The sequence below is a fragment of the Thalassophryne amazonica genome, chromosome 6 (genome assembly GCF_902500255.1).
Source record: "Thalassophryne amazonica chromosome 6, fThaAma1.1, whole genome shotgun sequence".
NCBI lineage: Eukaryota > Metazoa > Chordata > Actinopteri > Batrachoidiformes > Batrachoididae > Thalassophryne > Thalassophryne amazonica.
Window position 1 is genome coordinate 73,518,342 of NC_047108.1, and position 20,042 is coordinate 73,538,383.

Sequence of the window (20,042 nt, forward strand, 5' to 3'; positions counted from 1 at the left end):
CCCACCTACAAAGAATGGAGAGTCTGTAATTTTATCGTAGGTACACTTCAACTGTGAGAGACAGAATAAAAAAAAAAAAAAAAAAAAAAAAAAAAACAGTGAATCACATTGTATGATTTTTAAATAATTAATTTGCATTTCATTGCATAAAATAAGTATTTGAACACCTGTGAAATGTTAATATTTGGTACAGTAGCCTTTGTTTGCAATTACAGAGGTCAAACGTTTCCTGCAGGTTTTCACCATGTTTTCACACACTGCAGCAGGGATTTTGGCCCACTCCTCCATACAGATTTTCTCTAGATCTTTCAGGTTTGGAGTTTCAGGCCCCTCCAAAGATTTTCTATTGAGTTCAGGTCTGGAGACTGGCCAGGCCACTCCAGGACCTTGAATATGCTTCTTACGGAGCCCTCCTTAGTTGCCCTCACTGTGTGTTTGGGGCCATTGTCATGCTGGAAGACCCAGCCATGACCCATCTTCAATGCTCTTACTGAGGGAAGGAGGTTGTTTGCCAAAATCTCACAATACATGACCCCATCCATCCTCCCTTCAATTCGGTGCAGTTGTCCTGTCCCCTTTGCAGAAGAGCACCCCCAGAGTATGATGTTTCCACCCCCATGCTTCATGGTTGGGATGGTTTTCTTGGGGTTGTTCTCATCCTCTAAACATGGTAAGTGGAGTTGATTCCAAAAAAAGCTCTATTCTGGTCTCATCTGACCACATAACCTTCTCCCATGCCTCCTCTGGATCATCCAGATGGTCACTGATGAACGTCAAACGGGCCTGGACATGTGCTGGCTTGAGCAGGGGGACCTTGCTGCCCTGCAGGATTTTAAACCATAACAGCATCATGAGTTACTAATGTAATCTTTGTGACTGTGGTCCCAAGCTCTCTTCAGGTCATTGACCAGGTCCTCCTGTGTAGTTCTGAGCTTTCACAGAATCATCCTTACCCCACAAAGTGAGATCTTGCATGGAATCCCAGACAGAGGGAGACTGACAGTCATCTTGTGTTTCTTCCACTTTCTAATAAATAATCATAACAGTTGTTTTCTACCAAGCTGCTTGCCTGTTGTCCTGTAGTCCATCCCAGCCTTGTGCAGGTCTACAGTTTTGTCCCTGGTGTCCTTAGACAGCTCTTTAGTCTTAGCTATGTTGTACAGGTTGGAGTGTGATTGATTGAGTGTGTGAACAGGTGTCTTTTATACAGATAAGTTTAAACAGGTGCAATTAATACAGGTAAAGAGTACAGAATAAGAGGGCTTCTTAAAGAAAAATTAACAGGTCTGTGAGAGCCAGAATTCTTGCTGGCTGGTAGGGGATCAAATACTTATTTGCAGCAGTAACATACAAATAAATGATTAAAAAAAATCATACATTGTGATTTCCGGATTTTTTTTTTTTTTTTTTCTTTCTTTTTTTAAGATTATGTCTCTCACAGTGGACATGCACCTAAGATGAAAATTTCAGACCCCTCCATGATTTCTAAGTGGGAGAACTTGCAAAATTGCAGGGTGTTCAATACTTATTTTCCTCACTGTAGGTAGATAGGCTGATGCCCTGTTCAGGGTGTACCCTGCCTCATGCCCTATGACCCCTGTGACCCTTAATTGACCCTCAATTTCCCTACTGAATATGAGTTACTACGGGTATATTCAAATACAGTTTCAATGGAAAGCAAAGGTATTCAGAAAACAGTTACAATCTTAGAATTCATGGATGACTTGCAATAACTGATTTCTTAGTTCATACACTTGTTTTAAATTTTATCAAATTAAATTATGGATAAAGCATTTTCCAGAATCCCTTGGCTGAAATCTGTGCCACATGCTACGTTTTATTTGCCAACACGCCACAAAATGGGCACACAAATGGAGCTGTCACAGAGCCCAGACACAAATCCATTTCTGTTGTGTAAATTCAAACAATTTTTCACTTTTAAAGAAGGGAAAGGCGATTGCAACATCAGTGTGCAGTGCAGCCTGTGCTCGCCAGCAACCAAGCTATGGCTGTGAACCTCGAAGCTCTTCAGGCTTCAGACCCAGAGGAGGCTGGACCAGTTGTTCTGAAAGAGGCTAGTATACACAGCATTTATTATTGCGTCATTTGCTTTTCATACCCGTACCGCCGTCACCTGGCAACTTTTTAATAGTTTGTGCCCTCTGTCATGCTTAGTTATCATGTACAGGGTAACATATGTTATGCATCACAGAATCCAATGGACGTCCACCTTGTTTGACCTTTACTTTGGAGACCAAGCATTCAACACAGTCAAAACTATTCCATTTATCAGTCCTTTTATTTCAACCAATAATTTGCATCACTTGTTACCAAAATTGGAGCAACTTTAACTTTTGACCCCTGTACAACCTGAAACTGACCTTTGTCACCATTTTTGCCATTTTTACCCCATAACTCCAGAACATTTAGTCACAGATAGTCCAAACTATACCTTTTTTGGAATCGTTATGATCAGACAAATAATGTGGTATAGTTTTCAACATGATTGGAGCATTTTTAAATACTGACCCCTGTGAAATTCTTTATCAACCTCTGCAGCTCATTAGAGGTCAGCTCCAGGATGGCTCCATATCTGAAAATAAACATTAGTTAATTTAGAATATGTGTGCCAAATTCCATGCTTTTATCACAAAATGAATTATTCATTTTCAATACCCAGTTTTTCCAACTGATAGCAAGGCTGGAGCTGATCTAAGGGCTCACTGGGCGAAAGGTGAGGTACACCAGGGGCAAGACATCAGTCTACACAGGGCCGAAACAGACAGGCAAACCCATTCCCACTCTCACTCACATATACAATTCAGAATCACCACTTCACCTAACCTGCTGGTGTCTGGGAAAGGGAGGAAGCTGGAGAACCCGGAGGACCAGGTTGGAAGCAAACCTTGGGCCTTATTGCTGTGAGGCAACAATGCTAACCCCGAAACCCCTATAAAACATTACGTATTCACAACTGTACATATGAAGCCCAAAAGTGTCCTTTTGATTTATTGGTTTATTGAGTCATGGGTGGGATGGAGAGTCAAAGCAAATGATGAGATCATCACTGCTTCAATATGTGATCGCAGTCAGTGATTCTGCTTTTAGAAGTTGCGTGGTGGGCTTAGGGTTAGGGCTGTGCTGCTTTTTTGGGGGGGACGGGGGGGTGGGGTCACAGTAAGAACCCTGGTCTCAGCACGAGGGAACCCCTGTGTGTGTTCACGTAAGACCACAGCAGGGGGGGCATGTGAGCGCGTGTGAGAGAAAGTGAGCGTTCATGTCATGTAAATCAGCTCCAGATGTAGGAAGGGGAATTCATTCATCAGATGTGTCACACAACATTTAGAATCTCTGTGCTGAGTTTGTGCATGTGTGTGTGTTTCATCGTGTGACCAGTAGGTGGAGACAGAGAAATAATTCTGCTGTCTGCACCCAAACACCAGCACATACATGCATGCACACACATGCACACATGCGCATATTAAGTGTGGTTCTTTCCAAACCAAAGCTGCTGGAGATAAACGCTTAGAGGTGATAGCAAGGTCTGCTGAGTTACACCTCATTACTACCAAACATAACAGCAGCAATGAAGCAAAAAGGTCACCACCTGTTATTTAAAGCATCAAAACATGCCACTTCATGATTAAAATGTTCCCCTCACTGTTTCAGTTCTGTGCACTGGGCTGGATTTACACGCAGAGCAACCAGCTCACTTCTGCTTTTGCTGAAAGCCGGATGCACAAAATCAAAATAGTTCACAGACTGCCACACTTGAGGGAAGTTGACGTGTGTGTGTCTGACCTGCTCCAACCACATTTTTTTCATTATTTTGGCTTTTTTTGTACAGAAAAACATCTCATCTTGCAGCGTAACCATGGAAACAGTGAGTTTACTAAGGGGAGGATGCTGAGGATCCATCCGGAAAAAAAAGCATGCAAGTGCAACAGGGACGCAAGCAGGCCAAAATAACTGACGTGTGTGTGTGTGTGTGTGTGTGCGCACGCACACGCATGCACGTGTGTAGGATGAAGCTATTAGCACAACTACAGCAACAGCAAGGCCACATGAGCACCAGAAACCGGCTCAGGTCTTAAAAGTGCATGCATGTTTGACATGTAATCCCAAATCTTTGTCTTCACGCACTTTAAGACACTCCCAGTCATCCCCTGTTGCTGAAAAACCTGCTGTCTGCTGCTGGAATGAGGTTTGGTGAGAAAAATGAGTCTGAAGCAGAAATCAAATGGGCTGTAGAATCAAAGCAATGAGCGGGCTGCAGAGATTGGAGATAACAGTGTTGAATAGTTATTATAAATGGTTGTTTTCAAATTAAATGTGTTGATTAATAAAATCCACCCTGACCAGGTACGGTTCACTCTGTTATTATTTTAAGCACACGCATTAGGAATGACCTCCTCAGAGCCCTTCTTTTCCCGGTGAGAATGATGTGTGAGTGAGAGTTTGGGTGACCCGAGGAGAGGTCTGGTTCCAGATGGAAGTGAAATTCGTCAGACAACACAGGCCTGGGCTAAAAAAGCACAGGAAATGGATAACTGACATAAGAGATCCTGAGTCAGTGTACAGGTCTCTGTGTCAGGCGGGTCATGGTACAGTCACAGTAATCTTACCTTAGCCATACAGTCAAATTGTCCAGAGTAAAAGTTCCACCCGGAATGAGTCAAGTAAAGCTCATCTGTATATATTCATGGCCAGACTGGTATGTTTGTAAAGTAATATGTTCAAAGGACTTGTTAAGATTTTCCACATTCGGCCACAATGACAGCAGAAAATTAAACTCATGTTTTTAGTTCAATTTTTCATAAAATCCAGATATAGAATTTTTAAACTTTTAATGTTAGGCTCAGGACTTATGTTTAAAAATGATGTTATACTTGCGTGTTTGTGTCTTTGTGTCTGTGGAAAAGTTACAAGGGCCGATTCAGATGTTTGGAGCCTGACCCTGAAAAAGTAGGCTGCGGTTCTCCATCTTTTAATAATGGTTACTTTGAGTTCCTTCAAACCAGGTGGGAATATTACTTGGATCAATATCTATAGGTGATTAGATTTAGGAGTCGGTTGGTCAAAGGTCAAGTTCAAGGAAAATGGTACAAATATATGTCAACAACCAAGAAGCTGAGATGCATCAAATGTGGTTAAAACATTACTTGAATCAATATTCAGAAGTGATTTGATTTTGGAGTACTTTGGCCAGAGGTCAAATGTCAAGGGAGCCATGGTTAAAAAAAGAAAAAAAAAAAAACCAACAACCTTTTTTTGTGGAACTCAATACCCAAGTAGCCCAGATGGATGATCTAAAGCATACACTGATCAGTAATGTTTGTGATTGACTGATATGAATGACTTCATCATGAAGTGACACAGAGGACATATAATAAAGTAATACATAGTCAAAAACACCAAGGGCGCAATTTAGAACTAGAAATTGGGGGGACAAAGTGCGAGGCCCGCAGGGCCGAAGCCCATAGGTCAGGGGTGTGGGGGCCGATTTAGGCCCCCAGAAGCCAACGGTTTCTAGATAAGCTCAGATGCATTCTGAGCATCCAGAACAGTAATTTAATGTTTTGAGAAGACCATAAAGTGGACACCGTTTGACTTATGCAATTTGAAACTGTGGATATAAGTACTTTATTCTGAGAATAGCCAGCATTGATTTTATTAACATCCTGGTGTAAATAAGGTATCACCACATGTGTAGAACTCAAAAAGAATGATAGGTTGAGTTTTCATTAAAAAAACAACTGCAATGTGGTAAAATGTATTCATAAATATGAAAGAACAGGCTCTTAATTATTAACTATCGCATGCTTTTTCTCAAGATTTGTTTTTTGAAAAAACAACAGATCATAAGTTTAGAATAAATTTCTTATGAATTTAATTTTCGAAGTGGCACTAATGACAACACTCATACTGAACATAATTTCGCTTGCATAGACTGATTTTGGAGATCAAGCAATAATTGCAGATGGGCTTTCTGAGGTCCCAGATAGCTTTTCTGATTTCCTTTTCTAACTTTCAGAATTTAGTAAATTAGCATGTGGTCCATTGATACTTGTGTAGATACTAGTCCCTAGAGGCAACTATTTTTGGTTTCAAATCTGGGCAAATGCAGTCCCAGAAAATTCCAAATGTGACAAACAAGAAGCAGGTGTTGTAAACAAGTCAATGCTGCTAAAAATACAAACTTGCAGAAACAAAGATACTATTCTGACATGGTTTTGCACATAAGACTGACATAGCATGTTTCAAGTACACACATGTATGTCAGAAGGTGGGAGGGACATACCATATTCTGTCCCCCCTGGTTGAAAAGGTGGGGAGGACATGTCCCCCCCATCCCCAAATTGCACCCATGAAAAACACCATCACATACATATGCATATTTATCATGGCATGTCGAGTGTCTACGCTATGATATGTATCAAGCTTCTGATGCCTCTCATATTATGATTATATTATAATTATGGTTATGATAAATAATCCTAATCATAACCATAATTGGGGGTGCACATAACTGGTACTCATCATGCTTGTGTGTGCTAAAAACTATTGATGCACAGTAGTCAGCACCAAGAGGAAACACTTTTCCTACAATCTGTCATTGCTTTCCACCTATGAAATGCTTCCCTTGTGTTTTCGGCTGTGCATCATTTTTTTACCATGCAGAAGCGCCATGAGTACCAGTTATGTGCATGCCTGAAATCGTTGATACAGTGAAACAATGAAAACAGCTATTGTATATGCCCAAAGATCCATCCATTTTCTATACCCACTTACTCCAACTAAGGGTCACGGGGGGTGAGGTAGAAAACTACAGCCTATCCCAGTAGTCATAGGGTATGAGACTGAGCACACCCTCAACAGGATGCCAGTCTTGGTGTGAAGATAATGTACTCTTTATACTTCATGCAAATTTGACCCCACTGTCGATCCTAAAAGACCAAAGAGAGCTGCCCTTTGACTGACAATGTGAAAACTACTCGCATTCAAGTACTTTTTATGAAATTTGTAATTGTGCTCAAGTAACATCCCAATTGGATTCCCTGCATTTGGACTTGTACTTTTTAATATGGAACATAGTTGCACTTGTACTCAGGTACCTAATCAGGTACCTTAGATGAGCTTGGCCCAAACCAAAGATAAAAGAGCAACGCCCTGCGAAATACTTAGTTCAACATTCACGAGAATGTGAATTTTTAAATCTACATTTAACTAAATAACTACAAATGCACAATTATTCTTGTAAAACCATGCTGTAAACAAAATTTTCATATATATATATATATATATATATATATATATATATATATATATATATAAATTTTAGATTATAGTTCAACCTGTCTTGAAAAAGTGAGCTGATAAGCGGTGTTTGCTGTAATTATGGCCATAAGTTTAAAAAAAAAAAAACTGATTAATTCATTTGAAAGTGTGATACCATCCCATAGACTAATAATGTAAGAGGCTATGTCCTTCCAACAAAGACAGGAAGGCAATGTGTGTGCATGCACAATACATAATGCATGTGAGGGAATCTATGTATTATATATGTCAGGAGCAGATATGGTAATGTAGGGTGACCTTTGCTTGACTGGAGCAGTGCTTTTATACATAATGGATGAGAATGTGAACTGAAACATTAAATCAGGGAGTCATCCAGCATGGGGTGGCTTCAAAATGTCAGTGTAGAAAACATCAGAAAAAGCTCCGGCCTGACCTCTAGTGGTAACAGCATAATTAGCCTGAAGCTTTACAGGTCACACTGGGTGACTCCAGATGGCAGTGAGTAAAATTATTAACAATAGCTTACAATATAACCGACTTTGAAGCTGAATCTACATTTCAGATCGTGTTTGTGCTCATGTATAAAACCCACCTTGAAGGTGCAGTGTGTCGGATTTGGGGGTTTTACGACCATAAATCAAAAAAGGTGGGACGATATGGAAGATGCAAGAAACATCCAGTGATTCTTAAATTAAACTTTTATTTTATTGCCAAGATATTTCATATTTTGTGTGTCTTCCAGAATGACAGTGTACACTGTGCTAAAATGTTTTTACTCAATTTGCTCATAGTCACAAAAAATAAAATAATCAGTTCATGTCATCCTCATGTTTGACAGATGGCTACAAGCACTTCAGAAGAGAGAATGCAATTTAGATCATTCTTCATCTTACATATTATACTGCATTTCTTCACCTGGTATCAATGGGAACTTGATGTGAGACAAGAAAAGCGTGATTGAGACACACGGTGCCACACAACTATAATGTGCAGATGGACAGTCAGCATGAGCACTTTTGTGAAATTCTAAATCTGTTGTCAGAGAGAACAGATAGTAGATTAAAAGTGGTCCGGGGGGACAGCACCGGCACACCCAACAAGGCTTTGAAGCAGTTCAAGGAACAAAATCAAAAACTCGAAACAACTAAGTCACTGGGAAAAATGAAAGCATGAACTTTTTTTTTTAATGTTCCAGAACAGAAACCTTCGTGTGAAATAATGGTGCCCATTTAATACAAGGTGTCACAAAAATTGCCACAGAATCAATTGACTCTGAATTCTGTTCATATATATATATATATGAGGTCTGTCAATAAAGTATAGGTCCTTTTTATTTTTTTCAAAAACTATATGGATTTCATTCATATGTTTTTACGTCAGACATGCTTGAACCCTCGTGCGCATGCATGAGTTTTTCCACACCTGTCGGGTGACGTCATTCTCCTGTGAGCACTCCTTGTGGGAGGAGTTGTCCAGCCCCTCGTCGGAATTCCTTTGTCTGAGAAGTTGCTGAGAGACTGGCGCTTGTTTGATCAAAATTTTTTCTAAACCTGTGAGACACATCGAAGTGGACACGGTTCGAAAAATTAAGCTGGTTTTCAGTGAAAATTTTAACGGCTGATGAGAGATTTTGAGGTGATACTGTCGCTTTAAGGACTTCCCACGGTGCGAGACGGTCACGCAGCGCTCTCAGGTGCCGTCGTCAGACTGTTTCAAGCTGAAAACCTCCACATTTCAGGCTCTATTGATCCAGGACGTCGTGAGAGAACAGAGAAGTTTCAGAAGAAGTCGGTTCAGCATTTTATCCGGATATTCCACTGTTAAAGGAGATTTTTTTAATGAAAGACGTGCGGACAGATTGCACCGCTGCGACGCTCCGCCACAGGAGAAACACCTCTGTTGGAAGCCTTAAGGACAAGTTGGAACATGTCCAGCTGTTAAACAATTTCTCATATACTCACTCCACTGAAAGCCACCAAAAGCCACCTGGATTTTACAAATGGTTATCAACACGGAGGTGTTTTTCCTGTCCCGACGCGCGGACCCGTCCGCACGTCTTTCATTAAAAAAAATCTCCTTTAACAGTGGAATATCCGGATAAAATGCTGAAACCGACTTCTTCTGAAACTTCTCTGTTCTCTCACGATGTCCTGGATCAATAGAGCCTGAAATGTGGAGGTTTTCAGCTTGAAACAGGCTGACGACGGCGCCTGAGAGCGCTGCGCGACGTCTCACACCGTGGGAAGTCCTTAAAGCGACAGTATCACCTCAAAATCTCTCATCAGCCGTTAAAATTTTCACCGAAAACCAGCTTAATTTTTCGAACCGTGTCCACTTCGATGTGTCTCACAGGTTTAGAAAACATTTTGATCAAACAAAGCGTCAGTCTCTCAGCAACTTCTCAGACAAAGGAATTCCGACGAGGGGCTGGACGACTCCTCCCAGAAGGAGTGCTCACAGGCGAATGACGTCACCGACAGGCGTGGAAAAACTCACGCATGCGCACGAGGGTTCAAGCATGTCTGACGTAAAAACATATGAATGAAATCCATATAGTTTTTGAAAAAAATAAAAAGGACCTATACTTTATTGACAGCCCTCATATAATATATATATATATATATATATATATATATATATACACACACATACATACAAGGTCTATTAGAAAAGTATCTGACCTTATTTTAAAAAAAAAAAACATATGGATTTGAATCACGTGCTTGCGTGAGCCAACCTTGAACCTTCATGCGCATGCGTGATTTTTTTCACGCCTGTCGGTTGCATCATTCGCCTGTGAGCAGGCTTTGAGTGAGGAGTGGTCCACCCCCTCGGCGGATTTTCATTGTCAGGGAAATGGCTGAGAGACTGCTGCTTTGCTTGATCAAATTTTTTTTAGAAACTGTGAGGCACATCCATGTGGGCACCATTCGAGAAATTCAGGTGGTTTTTGGTGAAAATTTTATGGGCTTCAAAGACATTAAGGGATGTTACTGTCACTTTAAGGACGGCCCACAGCAGCTGTGGGGTGCGCTGCGCTCCAGCTGCCATCGACAGGCTGAACGACCATTTCATTTCTAAACGGATCGCTCTGGGGATCCGTGACCATCGTGTGCACTTTCTCTGGTTATCACAAGAGCTGGACATCAACCATTTTCCTGCAGATTTCACTTTTAACAAGAGATTTTGTCATGGAAAGGAGCGGACGCTTCGCGCGTCACGACGACAAGCGAGACAAAGAACACCTCTGTTTCAGAGTGCCAGAAGGACAAGTTGGGACATGCCTTTCAGTGCTTACCAGTCGAGAGAGTATCAGAGAGGTGGACATGTCTCAGCTTGTCCTTCTGGCACTCCGAAACGGAGGTGTTCTTTGTCTCGCTTGCCGTCGTGACGCGCGAAGCGTCCGCTCCTTTCCATGACAAAAACTCCTCGTAACAGTGGAATGTGCCGTTCATTTCCAAACGACGCTGTGTTTTATCCGGGACGTCATCTGGACTAGCACAGGAATTGTGAAAAGACGTGGACATCAGCACTTTTTTGGCAAATTGAGACAGATGCGCAAAGCAACGCCGTGATGAAGCGTCACAGAACATGTTCTGGCATGTCCAGGCACATCCACAATTTCTTGGATAATCACTCGACTGAAAAACCACTGACAGCTGTCTGAACGCCATCTCAAAGCCGTCCTGTGAGACCAAAACGGAGGTGGTTTTGTGTCGGTCCAGCAGCGAATCCATCATGACGCGCGAAGCGTCCGCTCCTTTCCATGACAAAATCTCTTGTCAAAAGTGAAATCTGCAGGAAAATGGTTGATGTCCAGCTCTTGTGATAACCAGAGAAAGTGCACACGATGGTCACGGATCTACAGAGCGATCCGTTTAGAAATGAAATGGTCGTTCAGCCTGTCGATGGCAGCTGGAGCGCGGCGCGCCCCACAGCTGCTGTGGGCCGTCCTTAAAGCGACAGTAACATCCCTTAATGTCTTTGAAGACCATAAAATTTTCACCAAAAACCACTTGAATTTCTCGAATGGTGTCCACATGGATGTGCCTCACAGTTTCTAAAAAATTTGATCAAGCAAAGCAGCAGTCTCTCAGCCATTTCCCTGACAATGAAAATCCGCCGAGGGGGTGGACCACTCCTCACTCAAAGCCTGCTCACAGGCGAATGACGCAACCGACAGGCGTGAAAAAAATCACGCATGCGCATGAAGGTTCAAGGTTGGCTCACGCAAGCACACGTGATTCAAATCCATATGTTTTTTTTTTTTTTAATAAGGTCGGATACTTTTCTAATAGACCTCGTATATATATATATATATATATATATATATATATATATATATATATATATATATATATATATATATATATATATATATATATATATGTGTATATGTGTGTGTGTGTGTGTATGTAAGGATTTCTTCTGATGTAGTTTGAAACTGATCCAATGAGGATGTTGCTTACAATTGAGCAAAAAAGGGAAACTGGTGAAATTCTACTTTGAGACCAAATGGATTGTGCACACATTGAGCACATCTTGTGAATGCCATAACTCTTACAAACTGAGGTGAAATTAGAATTGAACACCAGAGGTAAAATTTCCTGAGATATGCTTCAAGATGACATATAACACATGTCAGTATCCAAAAGTATATAGATTTTCTATGGATTTATGTTTGTGGCACTTTGTTGGGACACGCTGTAATATGTTTTCATTCTTTTAATACAAATAAATATTTTCTGATTTCGATATTTTGGGGCTGAGTTCACTTTCCATCTTCTTCTGAAACTTACCAGCAGTAGGTGATTAAGGTAAAATGTGGAAATATTGTGTACCTTATGTTGTAAATGTTGGTCTTAGACAACTTGTGTGTGTGTGTGTGTGTGTGTGTGTGTGTGTGTGTGTGTGTGTGTGTGTGTGTGTGTGTGTGTGTGTGTGTGTGTGTGTGTGTGTGTGTGTGTGTGTGTGTTTGCTGCATCACAGGTTAAGATATAAAGAAAAAGACTAATGTTGGAAATAGTTTGCATTTGTTATGGATTAAATGTGAGATATCAAAGTAGGATATCACATAATTCAAAGCAAATACTGCAGCTTCAATAGTTTAGAATATTTAAATCTTTGATTTGAAGCTTTGAATCAAAGCTAGTCTCACAGGCTGAATTCAAAACAAGAACCCGGTGGTTGGCAGCATGTAGCAACTTCAAACTTCAACAGCTTCAGCAGTGACTTTTAAAGCATTTCCGTGGTTCAGCTACATTAGACATGATCCTAAGTAGCCAAACAGATTTACAAAACACTGAAAAAAAGAGAATAGTTGAACCAACTTTAAAAAGCATTACAACGATAAAACCCAAATTAATGAAGTTCTTTGAACTTAAGTTAGCAAGTTAGATCAACTCTAACTTACAAACCTAAGCTCAAACAACTTAAATCATTCAGGTTTTACTCATTGTAACGCTTTTTTAAGTTGGTTCAACTATTCTCTTTTTTTAGTGTAGTATGATCTGAAGGGCCGCCTCAAGAGCTTTCATCCCCTTGATCGTTGAATATGATATATTTTATTGTCATCTGATGACAGGTGATGTATGTGTGCATGTGTATGTGTGCACGAAAGAGAGAGAGAGGGAGAGCGTTAGCAAGGTTATTGCATTTGGACCCAAATATACACTCGGTTGCCAGTTTATTAGGTACACAGAGTGAAAAATAGTGTAGCTCTGTACCAAATCCCCCTTCATAAAGAAGTGAAGGTGCACCCTTTTAAAAATTAATACCACCAACCACTGCTGCCTTTGTCTTTACGAACACATTGCTTTGTTCAAAATGTGCTGATGAAAATTTAATCTGAACAGGAACTGACGTGATTTTAACTTTTTTTTTTTAACGGCGATCCCAGGAAATGACTACATGTCCGGTCCTACACAAGCTGTTCATCTACCGTGATCACCCATTATTAGCTATGCACAATGAAATGCCACTTTCCAAAGACATCTGCATGCTTGCTCTGCCAGCGGTGCTCTGACGAGCCAACACTGCAAGGGGTCCTTCACATGGAAGCCTCCCGGGTTTTCCGTCAGCCTTACAGCCAAACATGACAGGATGATCTCTGCAAGGGGGCTCACTGATGATGACATCATTCCCAACCCTCCAAGAGGACTGTTTTTTGTTTTGTTTGGGTTTTATTTTTTTCTACAGCAAAGCCAGCTGCACCACGAAGGTTACAGCTGCCAGTATGAACTGAGAACGCCAAGTTCTGGCTTAAAGGTGTCACAGAAAAACACCAGTAAGCCCTATATAAGTCCTGAGGCCCACTTTTTCCAGTGCATATTCCGTATTACATACTGTGAAGTGGATGAGAGTCTACCACCTTCCAGGCAACATGACAGACCAAGACAGGTTACTTCCCCAACCAAAGCCACAATCCATTTACAGGTTGAAGGACTGAGACAATGCAGATGAAGTGTCTTATCCAAGCACACAGACAGAGAGAAAAACCAGGAACCCAACCCAGGTTTACATATTGGCAGTCTAATTCCTTATTCCAATGAACTAATTGCTCAAAGGGGTCATAGGTTGGTACAGACCAGGTCAGGTCTAGATTTCATGTCCTGGTGACGTACGTAACTCACCACATCTATTACACAACAGAACTGTCCAGTAGACAACCAGTCCATTTCCACCTCTTGAGAGAAGTCATCTACTTGCCAGCAGCACTCAGGGATCCACTGAGGAGACCCTGCACTAAAGACATCCAGCCGTCGCTTTAGATCACTGGCTAGTGTCCACATCTCACAACTACACAGTAAAGACAGGAAGCACCAGGACCCTTAAGACTTGGACCTTCGTTCTCCTGCAAACATATTAGTATCAAACACCTCTGTCCAGTGACCTCATGACTGCATGAGCTCTTCTCAGGTGTATCTCAATCACAGAGGCCAAGGACCTGGAGACATGAACATCACTGCTGAGGGTAAGTGAATGTCTTTACAAGTTTAAATACTTTCACTGCACACACACCCAATTCTGGTGGCCAAGTCCAAGAAGCCAATGAAATCCTGTGTCTTAGCCTTGATCCAGCACAATGACAAATCCAGACACTCTTCAAGTGCTGCAATCACTGATGTGACACCATTAAAAAATGTCAGACCTCTGAAATACCAAAAAACAAATCATTTCTGTGCCTGTTTTTTTTTTGTTTTTTGTTTTTTTTTAATGGAAAGAAGCTGCTGCTACAGGCCACGCCCATTCTCCATTCAGAATTTCTGCATGCATGGTAATCAGAACTTTGGGATTTTTGGAATGTTGAACATTCAAAGCTAGTCATATGCAACTGTACAAGTTAGATAACTAACAATTTTGCATGATATAGCCTCTTTAAAGAAGCAAGTATTTCTTGTAAGGATAAACCACTAAGTTAAAGCCTGAACGTGGCTGGAAGAGGGTTTACCAATAAATAACTTGCAGAGGGCAGTGTGTTATTTATTGAAGAAATATTTCTATGTTGTCAAGGCAAATGAAGACAAACTAAAAATATATACTTCTCAAAAAGAAGAAAAAAAATATCCCAGTAACTTACCCATTCCCCAGATCATCAATATCATCGTCTTCATCATCTTCAGTTGGGCTCTTCCCGCCGAGGTCACTGTCACTGAAGTAATCTCCCTTCAGGAGGGACGGATCGGAATTGCCCAGGGCTTCAATGAGGTGGATTCGGGATGTGTGGCTGATTCGGAGTGGACTGTCAGCCTGGGTGTTTCCTGTGGAGGGGGCATCGCCAGCCTGCAGGCGGGGGCTGGCTTGGCCATGGCGCCCAAGACAAGGAGAAGAGCGATTTGACATACTGGAAATGGAGAAGGCAGCAGCTTCATCGCTGTCGTAACACATGCCTCCTTCCACACAGCTGTGGGAAAGACAGAAGGAAAAATGCGATACTGAAAATGCCCAACTTCCACTTTGGTCTCCATCCAATTATTGCTTCCCCGTGTCAAATCCACTTTGTTAACCGGAACTCTCTGGGTTCCACAACTGCATTTTACACATACTGACCAATCACTGACCAGTGAGGTTTATTATCAACACTTGAGTAAAGAAGCAGCAATACATCATGAGCCATCATGAACTAAATATGCAACAACTAACTGATTATTAAATTAACTGACAACTAGTTTTGTAATCAGTTTATTGTTTTGAGTCTATTTAAAAATGTCCAGATTGTCTGATTTCCAAATTGTCTGATTTCAGCTTCTTAAGTGTGAATATTTTTAGTTTCTTCACTTCCATTTTTGAGTTGTGGACAAAATAAGACATTTGTAGACATCATGTTGGGCTTTGAGAAACACTGATCGATATTTTTCACAGTTTCTGACATTTTATGGGCCAAACAACTAATGGACTGTACTTGCATATGAATGCAAGGTAGAACTTATGGCTATGATTTACTGGTAAATTATCTGACTAGTCAGAAAACAATCCATAGCCTAATATTTGTAAAAATAGAGTAAAAAATTGTTAGATTAACCAGAAAAATCATTCTTAGCTTAACTGATTCCAAAAAGAGGAGCGATCTGAGATTTCTGACATCCATCAAGGGTTGATGAGGACTCAAAATAAGATACAGTGAGGAAAATAAGTATTTGAACACCCTGCGATTTTGCAAGTTCTCCCACTTAGAAATCATGGAGGGGTCTGAAATTTTCATTTTAGGTGCATGTCCACTGAGAGAGACGTAATCTAAAAAAAAAAAAAAAAACAAACAAAAAAAAAAAACAAAATCCGGAAATCACAATGTATGATTTTTTTAATAATTTTTGTATGTACTGCTGCAAATAAGTATTGAACACCTGTGAAAATCAATGTTAATATTTGGTACAGTAGCCTTTGTTTGCAATTACAGAGGTCAAACGTTTCCTGTAGTTTTTCACCAGGTTTGCACACACTGCAGCAGGGATTTTGGTCCACTCCTCCATACAGATCTTCTCTAGATCTTTCAGGTTTGGCGTTTCAGCTCCCCAGGTAACACGTTCACACAGGTGCAATTAATACAGGTAAAGAGTGCAGAATAAGAGGGATTCTTAAAGAAAAATTAACAGGTCTGTGTGAGCCAGAATTCTTGCTGGTTGGTAGGTGTTCAAATACTTATTTGCAGCAGTAACACAAACAAATTATTAAAAAATCATACATTGTGATTTCCGGATTTTTTTCTTTTAGATTATGTCTCAGTGGACGTGCACCTAAGATGAAAATTTCAGACCTCTCCATGATTTCTAAGTGGGAGAACTTGCAAAACCGCAGGGTGTTCAAATACTTATTTTCCTCACTGTATGTGATTCACATGGTGACCCAGACTTTACGTGGATCCGGATTCCACAACACAACAATTGCATACTGATCCAGAATGGTCTCACTGATCAAGATGTTGCAATGTGATATTTAATCCACAAGCTGAAACACAACAGTGTCTTACTGATCTTGGTTTTACATTGTGATCTCATACCTTTCTGTTGCAGAACTTGTATATTGATCTGGATCACACCCAACAAATCCTGAGCCAGAATCCGGATCCGGATCACCTCCAAAATTCAGTGGAGTCTTCCATGCCCTAATATCTATCTGTGTTGCAAATTTGGTAAGAAGCTTTGACGTAATCTTTAAAAGCCAGTGAAATCTTGATCCAGAATCCGGATCTGGATTACTTCCAAAATTGAATGGATTCTTCCATGCCCTAATATCCATCTGTGGTGAAAATGTCGCAAAAATCTGTGCAGTAGTTTTGATGTAATACTTAAAAGTCTACAAACTGATCCAGAATCCGGATCCAGACCCAGATCCAGATCACCTCCAAAATTTAATGGAGTCTTCCAAGGCCCAACACCAATATGTGGTGAAAATTTGATGAAAATCCCATAAGTAGTTTTGACGTAATCCTTCAAAGCTATATAAAGTGAAATCTTGATCCAGAATCCAGATCTGGATCACCTCCAAAATTCAGTGGAGTCCCCCATGCCTTAATATCTATCTGTGGTGAAAATTTGGTGATAATCCGTGAAGTAGTTTTTTAACGTAATCCTTCATTGATCCAGAATATGGATTCAGTTCACCGCCAACATTTAATGGAGTCTTTCATAGACAAATATCCATCGGTGGTGAAAATTTAGTCAAATCCATGGAATAGTTTTGACGTAATCCTGCTAACAGACCAGACACATAATAAATACTGCAAATGATTTTATTTTCATCCTTGGCGGACGCATTAATCATTACTTGCAAGCCCTACCACGTACAAGGCCGGATAGATTTAAGGATGTTATTAAGGCAAGTCATCACAGGATTACATGTTGACCCGTTCAAATCTACTAATGCAACTTTGTCCTGTGTCATCATATCGGTCCGTGGCCCCAATACCTAAACCATTCACCATTTTAAACATTCATTTTCATTTCCGTTTTTTCAGAAGAGCTAAGAAACTGCTTCCTCCAGGCAAATATCTTTCCTCCTCTCAGCCCTCCATCCTCTTTACTCACTGTATAAAACCGCTTACAGGTTTCAGCTCACAATATGAAGGGCTCAGAGATAAAGCCTTTCCAGGTGTGTTTGAGTGGTGAGTAGATTTCTGCACATGCACACGTGCAGGTTTTCAGATTTTTTTTTTTTTTTGCTGTCACGCAACCATATCTGTGCCTGCTCCTGCTCCCCGTGTCCTGCGCTAAGCTTTCACCTGCACAGTTCTATGGCATATGTGCCTGCAAAAACATCAGCTCACAACATCACATCATGCACTGCACACGTCGAAAAGGCGCAGCACGCCGCAGCTTAAAGTCCATGCTGGCAAACGAAGGGTATTATTAGCATATTATTGTATCACAGGATGTGTTTTGCCTATAAGTTAAATGAATCTTGTCTTCTGACTGCAGAGGCGTTTCTGCAAGTGGCATCAACAGGGATTTTTTTTTTTTCCACAAAATTTTAAAAGCTGACGTTAAAACATGCAACGAGGATGTGCAGAGAGGATCAGAGTGGGTGCTAGTCTCTGTTTGGATGGATTCTTGCCGGTTTTCTTCTTGTGTGAATATACAAACATCAGAGGAGACACACACAGGCGCAACAATGTGTTCGCCCACCAGTATGTCAAATTTATGCAAATCTCCCATTCTGAAGAGACGTTTTTTTGTTTGTTTTTTTTACAGGAGCTATGACAGTTTGTTTGCACAAAAAAATTTCTGCGGACAAACTGTAGGCCTCAAAGGAGAAAATGTCTTTGGGGACAGCGGGGAGTAATTCAAGGTTATTGCATATGATGAAGTATGAATGGCAAAAGAAATGTTTTCCAGCAGGGAACCATCTGCTGGTTTGCTTTTCATGTTGGGAGCTCTCACTAAGGACGGAGACGGGCTACACAAACGCAGACGCACGGACAGACAGGCCAAGGAAAACTCTCAAGGACAAACCAGTAAGATGCAACCAGATAATGGGATGTTGTCTTGGCGTGTGCATGAACAGAAGTCATGACTTTGCTTCAGAAGTGGTGCCTTTGAAGTCAGCTTTGGCTAATCCTGCTTTAGTTCCGTGATTAACTGACATAGAGGGAGAGAGGGAGTGGTTAAAAGACGAACGACTACTTGTCTACCAGGAACACAGATATTAATCTGAGAGCCCACAGGCAAGTTCACCGTACTGTTAGTACTGTCAATAAGACTGTCAACCGCTCTTCTTTTAATCAATTCATGACTTGTTTTGTTTTGCTGTTTGTTTTTGTCTTGGTTCTGGTTGTCCACCGCAATAAGACCTTTTGTGTGTGCGTGAAGGCCGACCTGTGGCTGAGCTGCACCCCTCTCAGGCTCGTCATGGTTTCCTCCAAATTCTGACGAAGATCCAGGACATTTTGCACGGTCCTCTTCCTCTGGGACTCTGGATCTACAGCAGTGAACACACACACACACACACACACACACAAAAATACCATTTTAGAGATCACACATCACGTTATTGATGGTAAATGTTAATTACTCTCTCGGCCACATTGAGTCATACCAGCTCAGTCTCACTATTTCACGAAACGCGCCCCATTTTCGTGACATTTTTTTAATTTTACTACTTATAGTCCTCCCCTTCTCCTAATTCAACCATAACTTGGTCTCCCTTCCTCGAATCCTAACCTGAACCCCCAAGACCTCCCCGTCACTCCACATTTCATGCCCATAATGAAAAGCACCCCATTTTTGTGACAGTATCATGAGCCATAGATTAACTCATTTATGCCCAGATTTTTTTTTTTTTTTTTATAAGTGGAAAAAAGTTTGCATTAGTACCTTGAGATTTTTATTGTTGAGTAGGAAATGACAGTGATACTCTTCGGCAACAAGTGTTTGCCAGTGGGGCAAATCAAGTTAAGTTACTTTTGTAATGCCATCACAAACTGCCATGAGATTTGGTTGCTTATAACTCTGCACCATTTTGAGGCACTTCGTAATCAATTATACTATAGCTGGAATAGATGTATCCTATTACCAGAGTATATGTTGCACCTGTCATAAAATGGGCCTTGAAGAGGAAGGATCCACATATAAGTCACACCGGAGTATAAATCCCACTGGAATATAAGTCACACCTTTTTTCAGTATTATCAGCAATTTGTGATTTTTGTGCATTGGTGTACTCTATTATTGCCATTTACTCTTGTATTATTAGGGTTTAATTTGTTTAGTGCTTTGATTACTGGAAAAGTCCAACATAAATTGCAATTA

The 20,042-nt window shown here is 40.8% G+C and overlaps 1 protein-coding gene across 7 annotated transcripts in view; it reads right to left on the reverse strand.

Moving 5' to 3' along the window:
• LOC117512423 (neuron navigator 1-like) overlaps positions 1-20,042 on the reverse strand; it is a 261,229-nt gene that overhangs the window by 129,308 nt on the left and 111,879 nt on the right. For all 7 annotated transcript variants that reach the window (XM_034172486.1, XM_034172482.1, XM_034172481.1 and 4 more), the window contains 2 exons: positions 19,110-19,212; positions 14,879-15,202 (listed from right to left, as the gene is read on the reverse strand). In XM_034172486.1, coding sequence (XP_034028377.1) covers positions 14,879-15,202; positions 19,110-19,212 — 427 coding nt within the window. The remainder of the gene's footprint in view (positions 1-14,878; positions 15,203-19,109; positions 19,213-20,042) is intronic.